Source organism: Jatropha curcas, chromosome 9 (genome assembly GCF_041381405.1).
Source record: "Jatropha curcas cultivar XTBG-Jc1 chromosome 9, XTBG_Jcur_1.0, whole genome shotgun sequence".
Classification (NCBI taxonomy): Eukaryota; Viridiplantae; Streptophyta; class Magnoliopsida; order Malpighiales; family Euphorbiaceae; genus Jatropha; species Jatropha curcas.
In genome coordinates, this window is record NC_143159.1 from 4371294 (window position 1) to 4392763 (window position 21470).

The 21470-nt window shown below is 30.4% G+C and overlaps 4 protein-coding genes and 1 non-coding gene across 7 annotated transcripts; 3 read left to right on the forward strand and 2 right to left on the reverse strand.

Annotated features, from left to right (window-relative positions):
- The first annotated feature begins 511 nt into the window (after window positions 1–511).
- LOC149493487 (uncharacterized) lies at window positions 512–4206 on the forward strand. The gene is made up of 15 exons (XM_089726444.1): window positions 512–638; window positions 768–889; window positions 1186–1242; window positions 1436–1555; window positions 1652–1771; window positions 1868–2009; window positions 2087–2257; window positions 2333–2488; window positions 2575–2681; window positions 2805–2895; window positions 2989–3130; window positions 3226–3382; window positions 3466–3582; window positions 3653–3779; window positions 3865–4206. Exons 1-15 carry the CDS (start codon window positions 597–599, stop codon window positions 4120–4122), a joined length of 1929 nt encoding a protein of 642 aa, XP_089582570.1. The 5' UTR covers window positions 512–596; the 3' UTR covers window positions 4123–4206.
- On the reverse strand, window positions 3992–5770 carry LOC149493488 (Pectin lyase-like superfamily protein). The gene is made up of 3 exons (XM_089726445.1): window positions 5177–5770; window positions 4636–4991; window positions 3992–4536 (listed from the first exon to the last, which is right to left on the reverse strand). Exons 1-3 carry the CDS (start codon window positions 5591–5593, stop codon window positions 4173–4175), a joined length of 1137 nt encoding a protein of 378 aa, XP_089582571.1. The 5' UTR covers window positions 5594–5770; the 3' UTR covers window positions 3992–4172.
- A 2419-nt stretch (window positions 5771–8189) lies between these two features.
- On the forward strand, window positions 8190–13497 carry LOC149493489 (uncharacterized). 2 transcript variants are annotated; one of them, XM_089725972.1, is made up of 15 exons: window positions 8190–8600; window positions 8688–8809; window positions 9119–9178; window positions 9303–9422; window positions 9520–9639; window positions 10050–10191; window positions 10284–10454; window positions 10924–11079; window positions 11175–11281; window positions 11390–11489; window positions 11601–11742; window positions 11850–12006; window positions 12109–12225; window positions 12522–12648; window positions 12766–13497. In XM_089725972.1, the coding sequence occupies exons 1-15, from the start codon at window positions 8439–8441 to the stop codon at window positions 13015–13017; spliced, it is 2055 nt and encodes a 684-aa protein (XP_089582098.1). In that variant the 5' UTR covers window positions 8190–8438; the 3' UTR covers window positions 13018–13497. The 2 variants fall into 2 exon arrangements, with proteins under 2 accessions (XP_089582098.1, XP_089582099.1); XM_089725973.1 differs by having other exon boundaries at window positions 11399–11489.
- Window positions 13498–14779: 1282 nt separating this feature from the next.
- Window positions 14780–14872, reverse strand: TRNAY-GUA (transfer RNA tyrosine (anticodon GUA)). The gene is made up of 2 exons: window positions 14836–14872; window positions 14780–14815 (listed from the first exon to the last, which is right to left on the reverse strand). It is a non-coding gene; the product is annotated as a tRNA-Tyr (tRNA).
- A 138-nt stretch (window positions 14873–15010) lies between these two features.
- LOC105630737 (uncharacterized) lies at window positions 15011–21366 on the forward strand. 2 transcript variants are annotated; one of them, XM_089725974.1, is made up of 15 exons: window positions 15011–15477; window positions 15565–15686; window positions 16955–17014; window positions 17282–17401; window positions 17486–17605; window positions 17782–17923; window positions 18185–18355; window positions 18464–18619; window positions 18701–18807; window positions 18960–19050; window positions 19398–19539; window positions 19628–19784; window positions 19866–19982; window positions 20507–20633; window positions 20729–21366. In XM_089725974.1, exons 1-15 carry the CDS (start codon window positions 15313–15315, stop codon window positions 20978–20980), a joined length of 2049 nt encoding a protein of 682 aa, XP_089582100.1. In that variant the 5' UTR covers window positions 15011–15312; the 3' UTR covers window positions 20981–21366. The 2 variants fall into 2 exon arrangements, with proteins under 2 accessions (XP_089582100.1, XP_089582101.1); XM_089725975.1 differs by having other exon boundaries at window positions 15026–15477; window positions 19631–19784.
- Window positions 21367–21470: the final 104 nt, after the last annotated feature.

A 21470-nucleotide genomic window follows, 5' to 3' on the forward strand; every position in this document is an offset into this window, starting at 1 on the left:
AGCCGTTACACCAAACATGTTTAGCAGAAAGAAACTGACAGCCCCCATAGGTGGAAAGTTGAAATTTTGTAACATTAATTGTCGTTTCCATAGCAAATCACTTTAGTCTCAATTGGCAAATAAATTTACTCTCTAGTGTAATAATTGGGATTTGATTTTTCGGATTGGACTATCTCAAATTGGGGATTACTTCTTCAATTAGACAGCTAAAAGACCGTTAATCATAATTAACTAAAACGACATTGTTTTAAAATGTCAACCATGTTATTTAAGCCCGAGTGTCATTATCCATCTGACAAATCAATTGTAATGGCTGCTAGCTCAAGCCATTTTTGTACGCTTTTGTCCTGTCCACCAAACTGTAATAGTGGCGAGTGGCGACCAAGTAAAGAGATTATCAAGAGGAAAAATAAAAAATGTAGCAAAAGGAATGCTTTATCTCCAGTTTAAGGAAGCTAAAGCTAACACATGCAATCCATTGTAAGCCCTTGGCTTTATGTATGAAATTTCATATATAATTTCACATTCTCAATTCAAATTTCTTCTCAAAGTGATTCTAATTGGCTTCTTGCTTATATATCTGAAAAAGCCTTAACATGCCACCTCTTGATGTGCAGCTAAATATTCAAGATCACCATGTAAATTAAGTTTTGCTTGGTCTTTCATTTCTACTTAATTACTTTCTTTTACTTGAATCTTTTATTTATGCCTGGTATTTTAAGTGAAAATGACTATATGTAAATAAAGAATTTCCATTTCTTGTGTAGGTGGTGATGGATAATGGAATACTGCAAGTTACTTTTTCAAATCCAGAGGGCATAGTGACTGGCATTCGATATAATGGCATCGACAATTTGCTTGAAGTTCTTAATGATGAATCTAACAGAGGGTGAGTGTGACACAATCAGTTAATGTTGGTAGTTGACAAATATGCTAATAATTTAAAATATAACTTTTTAGTATTTCAATTATAAATTTTAAAAATATCTTTTAATATTTTATATTTAAAATGCATTTAATTACATTATATCACATTTCATTATCGAATATCAAAAGTAATTCATGACTATGGTGTACTTAGGATGGTAATGAATGAAATAAATTACGTAAATACAAATATTTTTAATTTAATTTCTAGAAATTTTATAGATAAATAATTTAATGTATTGCAATATGTATATGTAGGTACTGGGACCTTGTTTGGAGCACGCCAGGAACAGGAACAACTGGGATTTTTGACGTGTATGTTCTTCGTTCTTCATACTCTTTATCCTTTAATGAAATTGATTAATTAGAGACACATTCTAATGAAATTATTGGTTCCTTCATCTTCTATTTTTTCCCCTTTTTCTTTAAAAAAAAAAAAAAAAAAAACCTTTAAAGAATAATTAAAAGATGAATAGAGAAGTAATTAACTTAAAATTACCATGCACAGAATTAAAGGAACAGATTTTAAGGTGATAGTGGAAACAGAAGAACAAGTGGAGATCTCATTCACAAGAACATGGGATTCATCTCTTGAGGGCAAACTCGTTCCTTTAAACATAGACAAAAGGTTAATTATAGATTACATTTATATATATATCAATTATAATAGAAATGGTATTTATGTTGAAAAATTAAGCTGAAATTTATAATATAATTTGTACAGGTTTGTAATGCTACGTGGGTCTTCAGGTTTCTATTCATATGCAATTTATGAGCACTCGAAAGAATGGCCAGGTTTCAATCTTGGAGAGACCAGAATTGCTTTCAAGCTTAGAAAAGACAAGTAACTAGTCATTTCTCCTTTTTTTTTTTTAATGGGTATTTTTTAAATGAAGTATATAAACTCGTGATGATGATTTGTGCGTATATATATTTATAGGTTTCATTACATGGCTATAGCAGATAATAGACAGAGGTATATGCCCTTACCTGATGACCGTTTGCCTCCAAGAGGCCAAGCCCTGGCCTACCCTGAGGCAGTTTTGCTTGTCAATCCTGTTGAGCCTGAATTCAAAGGAGAGGTAAATAATTAAATAATAATAATAATAATAATAATAATAAAATGAGAATATTAGAATGTCTGTGTGTTTGTGCGCAGGTAGATGACAAATATCAATACTCCTGCGAAAATAAAGACATTAAGGTACATGGGTGGATTTGCATGGACCCACCAGTGGGGTTTTGGCATATTACACCAAGCAATGAGTTTAGAACTGGTGGACCCCACAAACAGAATTTGACCTCCCATGTTGGTCCCACCACTCTTTCAGTAAGTAGCTTAATTATTAATTAATTTTTATTTAGTGGTTAAAAAAAATGCTATAATATGCATATATATGATCAGGTGTTTTTGAGTGCTCATTATTCTGGAGAAGATTTGGTTCCAAAATTTGAAGCTGGTGAGGAATGGAAAAAAGTATTTGGTCCTGTTTTTATATATTTGAATTCTGCAATGCCTGGAGATGATCCACTTTCACTTTGGGAGGATGCTAAACAGCAGGTTTTATAAAACTAAAACCCTAAATTGTTTCCTTCAACTAATTTCTACTGAAACAGAATTAATCCTTCTTTTGTTAAATTTATCAGATGGAGATTGAAGTCCAAAGCTGGCCCTATTTTTTTCCAGCTTCAGAAGACTACCAAAAGCCAGACCAAAGGGGAAATGTTAGTGGTAGATTACTAGTCAAAGACAGGTATGCTTTTTGTCTCCAGGTTCCAAATCCTGACAACCTTATCTCTTCCAAATATTTCCAATTTAAAAACTGTTTATAAATTAAATTAGATATATATAAAATTAATCAAATTGGGTATTGCAGGTTTATTAGTGCAGATTACATATCGGCAAATGGAGCTTATGTTGGATTAGCCACACCAGGAGATGTTGGATCATGGCAAAGGGAATGCAAGGTTATCTCTTAATTAAGTTATCTAACCTCTATATAGACTTATAAACTACCTGTACATATAATACTAAATCATTTTCATTACATATTCCATTAGAACTACCAATTTTGGAGCAGAGCAGATGAAAATGGTTATTTTTCAATTAATAATATTCGGACCGGAGACTATAATCTTTATGCCTGGGTTCCTGGTTTTATTGGTGATTATCGGTACGATGTTGTAATTACCATAACCTCAGGTACCATAATTTTTATCATTGAAGCTTTTTTTTTTTAACTACAAATCAATCATTTTCATATGTAATTAGTTTAATATCAAGTATGATATAAATAGGTTGCGACATTGATACTGGTGATCTTGTCTATGAGCCTCCAAGAGATGGTCCTACACTGTGGGAAATAGGAATTTCTGATCGTTCTGCTGCAGAATTTTATGTTCCTGATCCAAATCTTATGTTTATTAATAAACTCTATCTTAATCATCCTGATAGGTTAGTCCCATATCATAATTATTCTTTTAACTTATGCAGATACTCAAATGTTGAGCTATATAACATTACTGTATAATTTGCAGGTTTAGGCAATATGGACTGTGGGAAAGATATGCTGAATTATATCCACAAGGAGATTTAATTTACACCATTGGAGTTAGTGATTATAGTAAAGATTGGCTCTTTGCTCAAGTTACCAGGTCTAATTCTGTCATTTCATTCCATTTTCTTCTTATTATTAGTCTTATATTGACTTCTTTCACATGGCAGGAAGAAAGATGACAATACATATCAGAGAAGTACATGGCAAATCAAGTTCAAACTAGAAAATGTAGATCAAAACAACATTTATAAATTGCGTGTGGCACTTGCATCAGCAACAATTTCTGAATTGCAGGTAAAACGATTAATTAGTTTCAATGATATTTTTTTGAATTAGCTTAATTACTTAGATAATTAATAAGAAATTTGTCTTGATAAAGGTTCGAATTAACAATCCGAAAGCGAATCCTGTATTTTCAAGTGGAGTAATAGGGAAAGATAACTCAATTGCAAGACATGGAATCCATGGACTTTACTGGTTATATAATATAAATGTAGCTGCAACTCTTCTTGTTGAAGGTGATAATATTATTTTCTTGACTCAACCAAGAAGCAATAGCCCCTTTCAGGGTATTATGTACGATTACATTCGTTTTGAAGGACCTCCATCACCATCTCCTCCCAGGAAGGAAAATTAAAGAACATACTGATACATTATATTTGTCTTTATGTTCCTCCAAACATTTAATTAACATGTAATAAGAGTTCTATGACATTTTAAAGCACCTGAAGAGCTTGTTATTGACTTGACAAACTTAGCATCTGCAACCTCAAACTTCTGTTGATCATTATAATTGGGTTTGGCTTTTCCTATACCACCTGATTGGATGAAAGAAGCTCCATTCTCGAAAATATCCCTACTGGAATAGAAGTTCCAAGGCTGGCTCTTCTCATTGATGCCATTTCTCCAGGTTACCTCCTTCTTTCCTGATTTTAATGGGACAAAACAATTGGCTTCACTCTTAATACTGGGATTCATACTTCCTCCAATGGCATATTGTTCCCATCCCTGATAGAAATTATTGACGACATGTGCATAACCATATCGCACCCTGCAATTTTTAATGTTCCAACATAAATCATTAACTAAAACAATAAAAAAGAATCATTGGTCTCATACTATAAACTCATACTTTTAGCGATAAAATCACCTTGGCATTCTTTGGTTGCAATTTGGACCAAAATGATTGTACACAACGGTCACCTTCATGTTCTTGTCCCTAAAGTATCCATCGTCATGCCCAAGAAGCATAACTTTATCTTGATCTCTAAACCAATTGTTAGATATGGTAGTACTTGTCGATCCACGAGTGACATCCAAAAGCCCATCTTGGCATGCATATAATGTATTATGATCTATCCAAACTTTGGATGCAGTAACCAACCTAATTGCATCTCCATCCATTTGCGATAATGGCATTATTTTTCCATCTGGTCCTCGCACTGAACCAGGTGCCGAAGCCTTGCAATGGTGAATATTTAACCCATGAATGATCACATTGCTTACCTGAACAATACCAATGAATAAAACTTGTAAACAATAACAAATAACAACAATCCAAAATGGATTAGCATGTTTTATCAAAATTTTCATAATTTCGATAAAGGTGTGTCCTCGTTTCTTTTCAAAAAACATTCAAAAGATATATTAAATCAACCAAATAGACATAATTTCTTTGATAAATAAAAGACCTTGTAGAGTAAAAGGCATGCATTTCCGGTAATGTGGATAGAAACACCGCGACCATCAAGAGCAGTGAAACTACTAATGAGAAGAGGCTTATCAAGTTTAATATGCATGTTCTTTTGGAAGGTAATCCAGACTTTCTCTTTGATCAAGGTAGCTCCATATCGTAGGGTTCCTGGTTTGGGATTTAATGGGTCATCGCTAGGGTCTGTGACTTTATAACGAATGACATTTTTTCCAATATTGTTAATCATCTTTCCTGCAAACCCAATAGAGCACTTGGCTAATTGTTGTCGACTTCTTCGCCAATGAGGGTTTTGTCTCCAACAACTATCAATGGCATTGATATTGCTGGTAGCAAGACAATCATTTGAGAAAAAGAAGATGACCGTGCAAAATGCAAAAGCAAATTGTACAGCCATCTTTGTCTATACACCGCCCTTTCTTTTTGGATTTTGGATTTCAAAATGCGGAGAGGAGATGGCGAGAGAGGTACCTAAGATTGAATGTGAAAGGGGTTTATATAGTAGAAAAGAAAATAGAAAATCATTATTGGTTATGGATAGTTTGTTTAATTAGTTTCAATGAGATGGTGGGGAATGAAATAAACAGTTGCAGTTAGAGCTCACGCTAGTTGTTTTCAATTATGAAATTGGGATGGTGGAGTATTTAGTTGTAATTAAATTAAAGCTATTAATAACAAAAATATCTTGGTTATGATGTTCTTATGCTTGCTCGGGCTACCAATTCTATGTCTGATGCGATAGAATGGGTATCTAACCCACCATCTATTGTTTATGATATTTTTATGCATGATCGTAATAATATATGATCCATCTTTTCAGTTAAAAAAAAATAAAAATATCTTATTTTATTTTTATTTTTATTTTTAGCTCATTATTATACATAATTATTTTTTCTTGATTACTTTTTAATTTCATTTTTCTTTGCTTAATGAGTGGTTTCGAATTAGCATGTAGTTTATTGACTATTTTGTTATATTATTCGGCACCCTTGTTGTTGCATTCTTGGGTTGGGTTAAAACTTTTAGGTCCCTTGCTACCAGCTGTAATTATAGAAATCATATCGATAATTTTAATGAAAAAGTAATTTTATTTTATTTTTAATAAGTGTTTGTTGTTTAAATTAAATGTAAAGTTGAATTAGAAATAAAATATGTAGATACAAATATAAGTATTTATATTAGGTATATTACTATTTCTCCCTTTACTTTCAATCATTTAAAGGACATCTATTTTTTTCTGAGATAAAGAATGTACACTTTCTTCTTTTTTTTTTTTTTTTTGTTAATTTTACTTTTTTGTCACATATTTTAAGTTTTTAATAAAAATAAAATTACCTGCTTATATTAATAAAAACTTGAGAGACCAATATATATTAGTTTCTTTGATTCTTGCATTTGGAGGTCTAGTAAAACTGGAATAATATTCGACCCATTACCTTGAGTCAAACTGGCACTAGGACTTAAATAAGCTTAAAGCCACCAAAGCTCGTAGTAAGCCTAAAAATATACTTTACAAACTTTTAATTCAATAGAAGTGGCCTCAGACTCAATATTATATTCACATATCATAAGTCTTGGGATCGTTTGGCCCGTATCATCATATTCGATGATAAATCAATTTTCAAAGCTCTCTATGCCTATATTTGATATTGCATAATAGAAATTTCAATAAGTAAAATATCATTAAATTATTATATATAGGCTATACAATAAAGATTCGCTGAGAGGTTGAATAGTCTGGAATAACATTATGAGTTATCCAATTGAGGAGTGAATTATACGTAATTGAGTTATATGAATAATAAATATAAGTTGGTTCTTTGGTATTCTACATAATTGTAGAAAGGATGTGTTTGAGTTATATGTTGGCATGAATAAGGTTGAGCAATCGATTTAATCGAAATAGACCAACTCCTTTTGGTCTGGTCAAATATTTTTTTTATATTGATTGAACCTGCAACCAAATAATACAAAATCAATTTGTTTTGGGTTTAGTTCAATTATTTCATAATGAATTAACTATTTTAGATCTAAAAAATAAATTTGATTAGATATATATAAAACCGAAATAAATCGAAAATCAAATAATTATTCCTAACCAAAACGTTCAGTAAGTGAATTCTATAATATTTAAAATGACCAGATAAGATGGATGGATTCAATTTTCAAGTCTAACGTGAATATTGCTTACCCCTAAATATGTGCTGTGTGTTCCTTATTTAACTGGATAAAAAAAATTTTAAAATATGCATAATTATTTGGATTTTCTTAATTCTTAAGCCAAAAAAAATAAAAGTGATATGTTTAATTTTTGAAATAATTAAGATTTGTTTTGGTAGACTTTTTTAAATAAAAGATCCATAAATAAATACTCTAGATTCATTTGAATCGAGAACAAAGATAAATAAATATGAATTGAGAGATTTTAAAATGGATTCTCATAATCGACAGAGATGAACGAAAAATAGTTTTATAGATTTTCGATTTACCAAAATCAACTACATATCCAAATAAACTTTATCTATAAAATTAGTATTTTGAAAAAAAAAAAAAAAGATGAATGGAAATCAATCTTCAAAATTCAATTCAAATACATATTATATAACTAAGCATAAGACTTGCCTATATTCGGTGAACGAGTCTAATTATATATCAAGTCAATGAGAAAAAAGATTTTTTAAAAAAATGTTATTGTTTTTTTTTTTTTTCTTTTTTTGAAATAAAATAATGTTTGTAGCTGGTTTTGGTAAGAGCTCATACATTGGGTGTAGTGGAGGGCGAAAATTTTCCATTATTTAGTTAAGGAAAGTGCTCATTTGGTTGGGATACGAGGACTAGCAACCAAAACAGTTAAGCACCTGACTGGTAAGATAGGGTCATGTTTGGTTAAAACAAAAAGCTGCAAGTTCAACTACAACTCCAGAAAATAATTAAAAGAAAAAAAAAAAGGGAAATAACCAAACATTCCATATTAACCTTTCACATGCCTTTATAGTTTATACCTACATTAATTCCTTTTGGCAAACAGCAAATAAGCTAAGATTCGTTTCCTTAATGACAAAATTAGAGAATAAAATATACAATCAAAAACTAAAGATTTGGGGAGGATTCTTCTCCTCTCCTCACCTCTTCCTATTATAAATAAATAGAGGATCTTGAATCACAGAGAGCTGCTACTGCAATTGCAAATAGGCAAGAACAGAGAAAATTTTCAAAAAAAAAAAATCATATTTTTCTATAGAATGGCTTTTGCAGACAAAGTTTTAATTATCTCATCTTTGTCCTTCTCTCTGTGTTTCTTAGAGTTGTCTGCTTCATTCTCTTCACTACGGTATCAGAATTCATATTCTCATACCGATCAAGAAATACCAGAGGCAGTGCGACTCCAAATTCAAGAAAATTATGTAGAAACCTTTCTTTTTAACATTTTCCAGGTAATTATTAATGTTATTATGAGTTGTTTTTGATTGTTTCTTTAATTTTCGGTATAGGTGGTGCTCGATAATGGCTTTGTCCAGGTAACGATATCATTGCCGGAAGGATTCATCACCGGAATACAGTACAATGGCATCAACAATTTGCTTGAAGTTCTTAATGAAGAAAGTGACAGAGGGTATATATATATATATACACACACAGTAGTCTATACAAATGCTTCTTTATATTCTTTTTCCTCTCTTTGGTACAAGTAACATCAAACCCACCATTAACAATGTCTTGTCTTATTGAAAAAGCTAAGTATAGCTTTCCTTAGCTGTGCGAGAGGTTGTTGAGAACGTGAAGTGAGCTCAAAAGTTCCCATTTCCAATGATGGCAACAATTAGCTAGCTAGGCTCTCTTCTGAGATTAGCAAATTTAATTATCCTTTAATGACAGTTTTAAATTAATGCATGATATAAATTTATGGAATTTATATATGAAGGTACTGGGATCTCGTATGGAGTGATGAATCAACTACTCGAAAAAAGGGTAACTTTGACAGGTATGCTTCTTGTGCTTGCATGTAATTATCAGTTGTATTTTTGTTTTTTATTGTGTAAATTCAATTTTTTTTTAATTTATTTTTTTGTATATTTTTGTAATTTCATCAACTTAATGTTATGCAGGATGGAAGGAACAAATTTCAAAATAGTAGTACAGAATGAGGATCAGATAGAACTTTCGTTCACAAGAACATGGAATTCCTCTCTTCACGGAAAGCTTGTTCCATTGAACATCGATAAAAGGTACGATTCTTAAAATTTACCTTTTAAATAATTAATTTAAATTTTAAAAATTAATATTATAGTTTCTTTCTTTTCTTTTTTTTTTTTTTTCCTTCAGATATGTAATTCTTGGTGGTTCGTCGGGTTTCTACACTTACGCAATTTATGAGCACTCGGAGGAATGGCCTGCTTTCAATCTTGACAATACAAGGATTGCTTTCAAGCCTAGAAAAGACAAGTAGATAAATCTTCTCTATTCCCTTTTATTATTTTTATAATATAATGTTGGATTGCTTGTTTTGAAAAAATAAAAAATAAAAAAAAAATAAAAATGTCGTTAGTAGCTATACCCACTATTTACCAAATGAAAAAGAGCAAATTGACAAGCAAACGAACAAGTAGGCACCAGGAGGAACAAACTGCGTGTTTCAACCAACCCAAATTGGACTTTCTCAAAAGTGGTCCTAAATTAGGTTACATGAGGAAAAAAAATCAATTCCATTTGAATAATTAGGTCCACTGGAATCAATTTTTGGATATTTAGAATCCTAATTTTATATAAGTATCTAAAATACATATAAGTGCTGACGGACAACCATTCAAATAGCTAATTCTAGTTATTTTGATAACGACTGAAACTAATCACAGGTTTAACTACATGGCCGTAGCGGACAATAGACAGAGATATATGCCATCACCTGATGATAGATTGGTGGGAAGAGGCCAAGCTCTAGCCTATCCAGAGGCAGTGATGCTTGTGAATCCAATTGAACCAGAATTTAAGGGAGAGGTAGGTATTGTAGTAATAGAATATTTTAATTTTAGTTTTGGTTTTTGGTATTTGTTTGGTTATAATAAAAAGAAAAAACCAAATGTGAATAGGTAGATGACAAATATGAATACTCATGTGAAAGCTTGGACAATGGAGTTCACGGGTGGATTTCTACTGACTCAACTGTTGGCTTTTGGTTAATCACTCCTAGTATTGAATTCAGGTCTGGTGGACCACGTAAGCAGTTCCTTACCTCTCATGTGGGCCCAACAACACTTTCTGTAAGCAAACCTCCTCTTTCTTTTGTGGGATAATTATAATTCTTTTTATTTCAGGATTTCAAATTTATTTTTTATTTGAATAAATAAAATTTTTATAAAAGAAAATACAGCATAATCCGTGTGATTTGATTTAGAAAATACAAATTCTTATATTTTAAAAAATATTAGAAAATGAAGATGGTAGAAGAAAGACGCAAAGAGGCTGGAGTGAAAAGGTTAGCAGCTAGGGTAGATGGGTGTATATAGGGATTTAAATCTTTTCTCTCTCGTTGGACTCATTTAAATTATTAAGACTAACCAGAGAATGGTGTAATTTTGGATGAAATAATGAAATTATGGACGGAATTAAAATTTAAGGACTTTGTAATTATCTTTTAAAAATAAAGGTCTTTAAATATTAATTAGACAAAAATTTAGAAACACCATTATCATTTTTCCCCTGTGTTAATTAAGCTGAGTCACGTGCCAGGTATTTCATAGCACTCATTACGCGGGAGCAGAAATGATAATAAGCTTTAGGCCCAATGAGCCCTGGAAGAAAGTGTATGGCCCTGTTTTTGTCTATCTCAATGCGGTGCCAGACAAAAACAACTCCCTTTCACTTTGGGAGGATGCTAAAAAACAGGTTTAACTTGTTAATATTATACATTTTCACTTCGTATTTTTATAGACATGGAAATAAAATTGGAACAGTAATATTGATATAAAATTTGATTTTAGATGATAAATGAAGTTCAAAGGTGGCCTTACGATTTTCCTCATTCTGAAGATTTTCCATCGTCGGATCAACGGGGTAATATTTCTGGCAGGCTACTAGTGTTAGATAGGTAGGTAAGCATTCTATATTTTTATTTTTATTTAATTTTTATTTCGAAAGAAAAAAGAAAGAAAGTACAATTTCATAACTGTATCAAAATTTATGATATAATAAAAAGACAGTATAGGGATGTGAGGGACGAGAATATACCTGCAAATGAAGCGTATGTAGGGCTGGCACCTCCTGGAGATATTGGCTCCTGGCAAATTGAATCCAAGGTGACTATAATTTTGCGTTGCAAATAATAAATTTTATATATATATATATATATATATTTTTAATGGATAATTATGGTATATAACAAATCAATTTTCTGTTCTGGATATTAGGGTTACCAATTTTGGAGTAAAACAGATAAAGATGGACAATTTACAATTAATAATATAAGAACTGGTGACTACAATATCTATGCATGGGTTCCAGGATATATTGGAGATTATAAGTATGATCCTGTCATTAAAATAAGTCCAGGTCTCATATTTTTCTCACACTTTTTGATTATTGGTTGCTTATTTTATTTTTTTTATTTTTTGCAAATATATATACATATATTTATTTTTTTGGAAATGTAATAACAGGAAGTAATATTTGTGTTGGTGACCTTATATATGAGCCTCCAAGACATGGTTGTACATTATGGGAAATAGGAATTCCTGATCGGTCTGCTGTAGAATTCTATATTCCAGATCCCGATCCTAAATATGTCAACAAACTTTATCTTAATCACAGTGATAGGTAAAGCTTAATCATGTCAAATTAATAGCAGGGGAACTTTTTTTTTTTTTAATTAATGTGATATTGTAGCACAAAATCTTTATTATTTTGCAATATTTGCAGGTATAGGCAATATGGATTATGGGAAAGATATACAGAGTTGTATCCTGATGGAGATTTAGTATTCACTGTCGGCACTAGTAATTATTCAAAAGATTGGTTTTTTGCACAAGTAACAAGGTTCATTTCCCAACCCTAATTTTTAATTCCTTAAATTTATAGCATTCGTTTGATAACTATTTAAATAGCTCTTAGGAAGAAAAATTAAAATTGGTATAAGAAATTAATTTCATATATTTTAATTATAAAAATTCCAAAATAATTAGACAAATGCTTTGAATTTATTATTTTAACAGCATTTCAAATCATACTTGTCAGTCAAATAGTTATAATTTTAATGTCAAACAGATTCACAGTCCACCTGTGCTTGCTCGCTCATATCAAATTAAATTGACAGTGTGATTGATAAATTACAGGAAGAAGGAAAATAACACATATGAAGGAACTACATGGCAAATAAAGTTCAAGCAAGAAGCAGTTGATCGAAGTGGGATATATAAACTACGTTTGGCACTTGCGACAGCAAATAATGCCAATTTACAGGTTAATTAATTTGCAAAATCATGATTATTTATTATAAGATCTCTGTAGTTAATTTAAATTTTATTTCAAATTAATTAATCTATTATATTCAAAAATGAATTTAAATTTGTGTTGAAGGTTCGGATTAATGATGTAAATGCAAGTTCTCCTTTATTTTCAACTGGAAGAATTGGGAAGGACAATACAATAGCGAGACATGGAATTCATGGGCTGTACAGGCTATTCAATGTAGATGTACCAGGAGCTCACCTTGTTGAAGGGATTAACACAATCTTTTTGACACAAACAGCCGATCAAAGCCCTTTCCAAGGGATTATGTACGATTATATTCGCTTTGAAGGCCCTCCATTTTCGAACACCGTCAAATAGATTTTTTTTATTTTCAATATTATTCTTATAGAAAAATTTAGTGGAAATTTTTACAGGTGATATTCAAAGGTTTTTTTTTTTTCATTTCAATTTAATTTTTATTCCAAAGATCACTTATTTGGTATAAGTGAATATCAAAAATATAATTGATCAGGTGCTTTCTTAGCTTAAAGATGGAAAAATGGTAAGGTGGTGACTGGGGAGAGGTTATTGAAGACAACAAGCAAAGCAATAATTATATCTTTGTTTGGATAATACGTGTTTGTCAAGCAAACGAAATTTCTTTGTCTTGGGTGAGATGGCAAACGAAGCCGTCCACGCTTTATTAGCAGGAATAGCGTTTTTTCATGCTACATTTAAGGTTTCTATGACCTTCCTGTCCATATTCACTTATTGTAATGGATTCTGTTTCTGAGTAAGAGAATTTCTACGTTTTAATCTCAAAAAAATAAAATAGTAACATTCAATTTGGTTATTAAATTTTAGCCAAAAATAATAAATAAATAATTTTTAACTTTAGAATAGTAGCAAATTTATTGGTTCAAAATATTAAAAAAATATTATTTTACTTTTTTTAATTAAAAATTTGATCCTTTTTATCATTTCTTTCATAGTTAAGGTGATAACTATATAAAAATTAGATTTTTGTATATGGCAATAAGATCAGATGGCAAGTTGAGTTTTATTTTTATATTCCACCTATCATAATGCTACTTTAACAATTTATTTGGGTAAATTATTGCTTAGTCCCTCTGATTTAGTAAAGTTAACAACTTCATCCTTTTCTTTTTATTAATACATTAATGCATCCAACTGGTTTGCTCTTTTTCGACCATTAATTCCTTCTATTTAAATTAAGATAAATACAAAAAAAAAAAAAACAAGAGATAAACATATTTTAATTAGTGTTTTAATTTACATTCCAAGAAATAAAGAAAAATAAATTTGTAGAAATAAAAAGAATGAAGAGATATGCAAAAATAAAAAAAAATGTGATAAAAGAAATAGAAATATGAAACGTATTTTAGCACTTTAATTGAAAAGCCTAATTTTTTTTTTTTTAGTTTTGGGAGAGGGGGATTCGAACCTATCTATCGTCAAGTCGTATATGCACTTACCATTAGGTTACGTCGTGGTGTACGAAAGCCTAAAATTAAAGGAAATATAAACTTTTAAAAATAAAATATATTAATTAAATCCTAAAATCTGTGAAAGTAAGCAAAATATAAGTGATATATATGATTATATGCAAAGATAATAGTTTTCAAAAAAATAAGAAAAATAAATGAAAATAAGAAAAATAAAAATAAGAAACATGTTAAGTGTTTTAACTAAAAGCTCAAAAAACAAAAGAAACTTAATTAAATATGTAAAAGTAAAAACTATTAATTAAATCTTTAACTTTTTAAGAAATAAGAAAAAATTTCAAAAATAGGAAAAAAATAATGCTATAGGTATATATAGATATAGATATATAAATAGAATTATATATATATCATTATCATTGAAGGAATAAGAAAAGAAATTGAATTTGCCATTTCAACCAATTTTGGACAGTAGATTAAGTTATAATGTAAAGGAAAAAAAAAAAAATACTTGGTCGTATGGATTGTTAGCATTAAAAAAAATTACCAAAATTGTGAAATAATCAAAGATTTTAAAACAGTTTCTCATAATGAATAAAGATGAATGGAAATCCATTTTCAAATACTAAAATCATTACTTATAATGCTCTTTTTTTTTTTTTTTTTGAATGAAAAAATCCGACCTGCCGGATTCGAACCAGCGACCTAAGGATCATCTGAAGGTTGAAACCAACTACAGTCCTCCGCTCTACCAACTGAGCTAAGGTCGGTTGGTTATAAGGTTCAGAAAGTTATTTTTAATCAATAGAATTGAACGTAAAAATGCTCATTTGGAATTTGGTTGGCGGTACGAGGACTAGCAGCCAGTACATTTGAGCACCCGACAACTGGTAAGACAGGGTCAAGTTTGGTTAAAACAGATACAGCAAGCTCAACTACAACTCAGGGAAGGAAGGAAATAATCTTCTTAAACAAAAAAAAAAAGGAAATAAGCAAACATTCCATGTTTAACCTTTTCACACAAGCCTACATTAATACCTTGCACAAACCGCAAATAAATAGCAAGATTCGTTTCCAAAACTAGAGTAGAGGATTCCTCTCCTCTCCTCTACTATAAGTAGAGGATCTTGAATCACAGAGAGCTATGGCAAATTAAGAGGCAAGAACAGAGAAAAAATTTTCAAAAAGAGAATAATATATAGTTTTCTACATGATGGGTTTTGCAGACAAATCCTTTATTATCTTACTTTTGTCCTTCTCTCTGTGTTTCTTAGAGTTGTCTGCTTCATTCTCTTCATTTCATCAGCAGAATTCATATTTTCATACCGATCAAGAAACACCAGAGGCCGTGCGACTTCAAATTGAAGAAAATTATGTAGAAACCTTTCTTTTTTTAATATTTTCCAGGTAATAATTAATTTTTCAGGAGTTGAGTTTTGATAGTCTTTAATTTTTGGTATAGGTGGTGCTCGATAATGGGTTTGTCCAGGTGACAATATCATCACCAGGAGGATTCATCACCGGAATACAGTATAATTGCATCAACAATTTGCTTGAAGTTCTTAATAATGAAACTAACAGAGGGTATATGCAGTTTATACAAATGCCTATTTATCATTTTCCTTCTCTGTATTATAATAATAGCCTGAATCAAAATGTATTTAGTTAAATCGTTGGTATAGAAAGAAAGAACCTTTTCTTTAGATAGTTTTTCCTTTTTGGCTCCGCTTTTGGGTTTAATAGTATAATTTTATTATTTTCGGAAAACTATTGTGATATTAGGTTAAAGTTCGGTTAGAATGCAATAATTGATGCTTCTTTCAATCTTAGATATAGAAAAAACTATAGTGCTATTAGGTTAAAGTTCGGTTAGAATGAAATGGTTGATACTTATTTCGATCTGAGGTATAGAAATTTTTATGCTAAGAGAGTTGTCCTTATATGGATTTTATAGTATTTGAGCAAGACACAGTCAAAATCCATTAGGTTTTCAGAAATAGTTTTTTTATAAGAATGAAATTTATCAATACATGACTTGCTTAACACTTTGAAACATCAATTTATATTTTATTGGAAAAGAGTAATTTTCAAATATTGTCTAGCTATTTTCTAACTTTTATGATTAGTTAAACAAATTTTAATGATCAAAATCAATATTTTCATGGAAGTCCTTTTATTTATTTATTTTTTTTCAACAACATTACGGTAGCCATACCAACACACCATTCACATTACTTAACATGTAATGTACGTATATCCATTTGCACCCATACCCTAACTAGAGTTAGAGTTTAGAATATAAAATATAATGAATATAAACCCTATAAACTAAATTTGAGTTAACTTAATCTGAGCCCAGTTAACACATCAAAACAACACTCTCCAATATAAAATTTAACCATATCTTCAAGAAACAAAAATCTATGAAATGAGAGAGGAAGATTGGATGACTTGTTATTGAAGCAATAATTTACATTTCTTTGATAGGAGATAGATAGAGATCGATGGAATGAGAAAGGAAGATTGGCTCAAATTTTTTTTTTCTAAGTGACGTCGTTTTCAAGCGTTAACTAGACCTTGTAGTAATTGTTTTCTATTTGAAACTCCAACCCTAATTGTATATATGGAAGTGAAGAAGTTGAAAAAACAGGATATAATTGTAATAAGCCACGAAGATGGTGAGATGTTTATTTATCAGGCCCCATTTATATTGTCTTTTATGTGATTATTTTGTTGAAAAAGTTAAGTTAGCTTTGCTTATCCTATAATGACAGTTCTAAATTAATAAATAATAGATTTGTATGAATTATAATGCATTTTATTATTATCACGTATGGAATTTATATATGAAGGTTCTGGGATCTTGTGTGGAGGGATGAACCAAGTACTCAAAAGAAAGGTACCTTTGATATGTAAGTAAACACTGTATTTAGCATATTTACTCATTTTTATCAATATATACTATTTTTGTTTCATTAATTTTGATATTAAACCATTTTGATTTTTAAAAAATGAAAATAATTGATTGAATTACCCTTTAATTAATTCTTTATAATTAAGAGAAATAAAATTTAATAAAAATATTAGACAAAAATAAAATAGAAATAAAATAATTAATTCTAAAACTATCATTTATATAAAATAATTTTATTCCTATTCACGAACTCAATGCTGTGCAGTCTGGAAGGAACAAATTTCAAGGTAATAGTACAAAATAAGGATCAAATAGAACTCTCATTCACAAGAACATGGAATTTCTCTCTTGAGGGAAAGGTTGTTCCATTGAATATCGATAAAAGGTATAATTTTAAATAATTTCTTTAAATTTTTTGAAAAGAATAGATATCAATTAATATTATAATCTCTCTTATTTTCCTATTCAGGTTTGTAATTCTTAGTGGGTCGTCAGGTTTCTACACTTACGCAATTTATGAGCACCTGAATGAATGGCCTGCTTTCAACTTCGACAATACAAGGATTGTTTTCCAGCTTAGAAAAGACAAGTATATAATTTATTTTTTATTCTTTTTATAATATTTTTTTTTTCATGAGATTTTATATATTGTGAAAAAAGAGAAATAGAACTTCATAGTCTCAAACCAATACAAACATCTAAAAACAAATTGTCTTACCATATTTTTTTTTTTTTTAAGAAAAATTGACACGTTTGAGCTCACAGGTTTCGCTACATGGCTATAGCAGACGATAGACAAAGACATATGCCATTACCTGATGATCGAGAGGAGGGGAGAGGCCAAGTTCTAGCCTATCCAGAGGCAGTATTACTCGTGAATCCAATTGAACCAGAATTTAAGGGAGAGGTACTGTAATACAATCTTTTAATTTTTATATATTACTATTATTACGAGTATCTCTCTACTTAAAAGAATATAAAACTATTTTCAGGATTTGCCACTGTATTTTTGCTATAAGTATTTTTAAAAAAGATCGAATTTTTAATCTTATAAAGATCATCAGCTGCATTTAAATGTTTCTTTCCCTTTAAATCAGTTATTATTATTTTCATATTTGTTCTTTAGGTATTTGTTGGGTAATAATAAAAAGCAATTGTGATATTATAGGTAGATGACAAATATGAATACTCATGTGAAAGCCGGGACATCAGAGTTCACGGTTGGATTTCCACAGACTCGGCCGTTGGCTTTTGGCTAATCACTCCTAGTATCGAATTCAAGTCCGGTGGACCCCTTAAGCAGTATAATACAGCCCATGTGGGCCCAACAATCCTTTCGGTAAGCAATCACGTCACTTAAAAATAATTATCACAATCCTTTCTCTCTCACTAAGCGAATTGTTATAGAATCGGATACGTCAACCCGTTTTGACGCCTCACTTAACAGGTATTTCACAGTACTCATTATGCGGGATTAGACATGACAACAACTTTTGGGCCGCATGAGCCCTGGAAGAAAGTATTCGGCCCTGTTTTCGCCTATTTCAATTCGGTGCAGGACAAAAGCGATTCGCTTCCACTTTGGGAGGATGCTAAAAAACAGGTTAACTTGTTATTATACATTTTTCATTTTAGACATGGAAATAAAATTGGAGCACTAATATGAATTAAACTTTGAATTTAGATGATAAATGAAGTTCAAAAGTGGCCTTATGACTTTCCTGGTTCTGAAGATTTTCCACCGTCGGATCAACGGGGTCAAGTCCATGGCAGATTACTAGTCTTAGATAGGTATTTATATAACTTTTTTATTTAACTTTATTTCAAAAAAAAAAAAAAAAAAAGATCGCCATAATATTTTTTTCATATATCATAATTTTTTTCAAAATAAATACAATATTTAAATTTATCGATTAATTCACTAACTCACTCTTGTATTATAGGGATGTGAGGAAAGGAAACATACCTGCAAATGGAGCTTTTGTTGGGCTGGCATCCCCAGGAGATACTGGTTCCTGGCAAATACAATCCAAGGTGACCATAATTTTGCCTGGCACTTATATATAGTTAGGAAAAATTGCTACTTTATTTTTGTATTCTATTAAAATACTCAACTTTGCCTTTGATATAACAGTATAATAGAAACAAAAGATATGAATAAAATTATGTATTTTAAATATGCGGGGCAATATTGTCTATTATGAAAAAATATGGGGATAAAATCATATTTTTTTTACATAACAAATCAATTTTTTTTAGTATTGAGAAAGAGAGATTAGAACATGAATTTATTGTCAGGTCATACGTATACTTACCAGTTACTACGACTAAGTTATGACTTGGTGTTCTATAAGAAATTAATTTCCTTTTCTTGATATTAGGGTTACCAATTCTGGAGTAAAACAGATAAAGATGGACAATTTACAATCAATAATATAAGGACCGGTGATTACAATATCTATGCATGGGTTCCTGGATTTATTGGAGATTATAAGTATGACAAAGTCATTACGATAAGCACAGGTCTTATATTTTTCTTACACTTTTAAATAAGGACCCTTTTTTGGTTTCTTATAAATTATTTTTGCATATTTTTTTGGAAATGCAAAAGCAGGAAGTAATATTGATGTTGATGATCTTTTATACGAGCCTCCAAGGAATGGCTCTACAATATGGGAAATAGGAATTCCTGATCGGTCTGCCAATGAATTCTATATTCCAGATTCCAATCCTAAATATGTCAACAAGCTTTACCTCAATCATGATAGGTAAAGCCTGATTATATCAAATTGAAAGTAGTGGGGCTTTTTGTTTTTTTAATTAATGTGATTATCGTGTACTAATTGCAGGTTTCGACAATATGGATTATGGGAAAGATACACAGAGTTGTATCCTGATAACGATTTGGTGTTCAATATTGGCGCTAGTAATTATTCAACAGATTGGTTTTTTGCACAAGTAACAAGGTTTTTCCGACAACCCTATTTGGTAATTTCTGGAATTTATATGTAGCATTTGTTTGATAATGTTTTAAATTGATATTAGAAAGCCAATCAGGTAGTGTTCTGGTTGGTTTCCTCATTTATGTGAGGAGTGGGAGGTCTCGAGATCGAGAGAAATCCTCTCGATCACAGTTGTTTTCACCAATTTGGTGAGGAGCAAAAGGGAGGATTACCATGGCTATATATAGTCTGTAGTATTATTTCGGCCTATAAAATCTTCCAATGAATTAAAAAAAATTCCTGTAAGAATCACTAAAAATTGATTTTAATTATCAAAATTTTAAATAATTAAAAGTACAATGCTATTTAAATTTATTTTTTCAACAGCTTTTAAAATCATAATCCAAGTCAAAAATAATTATAAATTCTAATGTTAAACATACTCGTACTCCATCTTTGCTTGCTTCCTATTATAAAATTAAATTGCCTGTTTGAGAAAATATATTTAATTTTAATTAATAATTTTCTTCCCCTCTAATAAATTATAGAAAGAAGGAGAATAACACATATGAAGGAACTACATGGCAAATAAAGTTCAAGCAAGAAACAGTTGATCGAACAGCGACATATAAACTACGTTTGGCACTTGCAACAGCACATAATGTTGATTTACAGGTTATTTAATTAATTGGTTAATTTGCAAAATTTGACTTTTATTTCAAATTAATTAATCTATTTATATTAAAAATGAAATTAAATTTGTGTTGAAGGTTCGGATTAATGATGTAAATGCAAGTTCTCCTTTATTTTCAACTGGAAATATTGGGAAGGACAATACAATAGCGAGACATGGAATTCATGGGCTGTACAGGCTATTCAATGTAGATGTACCAGGAGCTCACCTTGTTGAAGGGATTAACACAATCTTTTTGACACAAACAGCCGATCAAAGCCCTTTCCAAGGGATTATGTACGATTACATTCGCTTTGAAGGCCCTCCATCTTCCAACACCATCAAATAGATTTCATTTAATTTTCTTTTTCAAAGGAAATTTAGTGAAAATTTTACACATGATATGGAAAGGATTACTTCGGTTAATAATTTCAAATTTGCTTTTATTTTATGCCAAAATTAAATAATTAAGTTTTACCTCAATCTCTAATTGTTTGGTCTTTGTTTTAGTATTGTCCAGTTTTGTTCCTTGCTTTCTGTTATCAGTGCATTATAATATGTGATAAGAATTATATTTCAAATGTAAATAATTGCCTTGTCGTGAATGATTTGTACTATAGTTGATTACTTGGCACACGTGTCATCTAGGTGGATTAAATAATATATGTATATGGGATTGTAACAGCTAGGGATACAAGTTAATGAATATACAATTCCCTCTTTTTATTCTCTTTCTCTCTCAATTCTTCTATTTTCTCTTCCTTTCTCTTCTTTTCTTATCTCTCAAACGCTACTCTACTCTTCTCACGTATCCTAACACTTTCTACCTAACATACAAC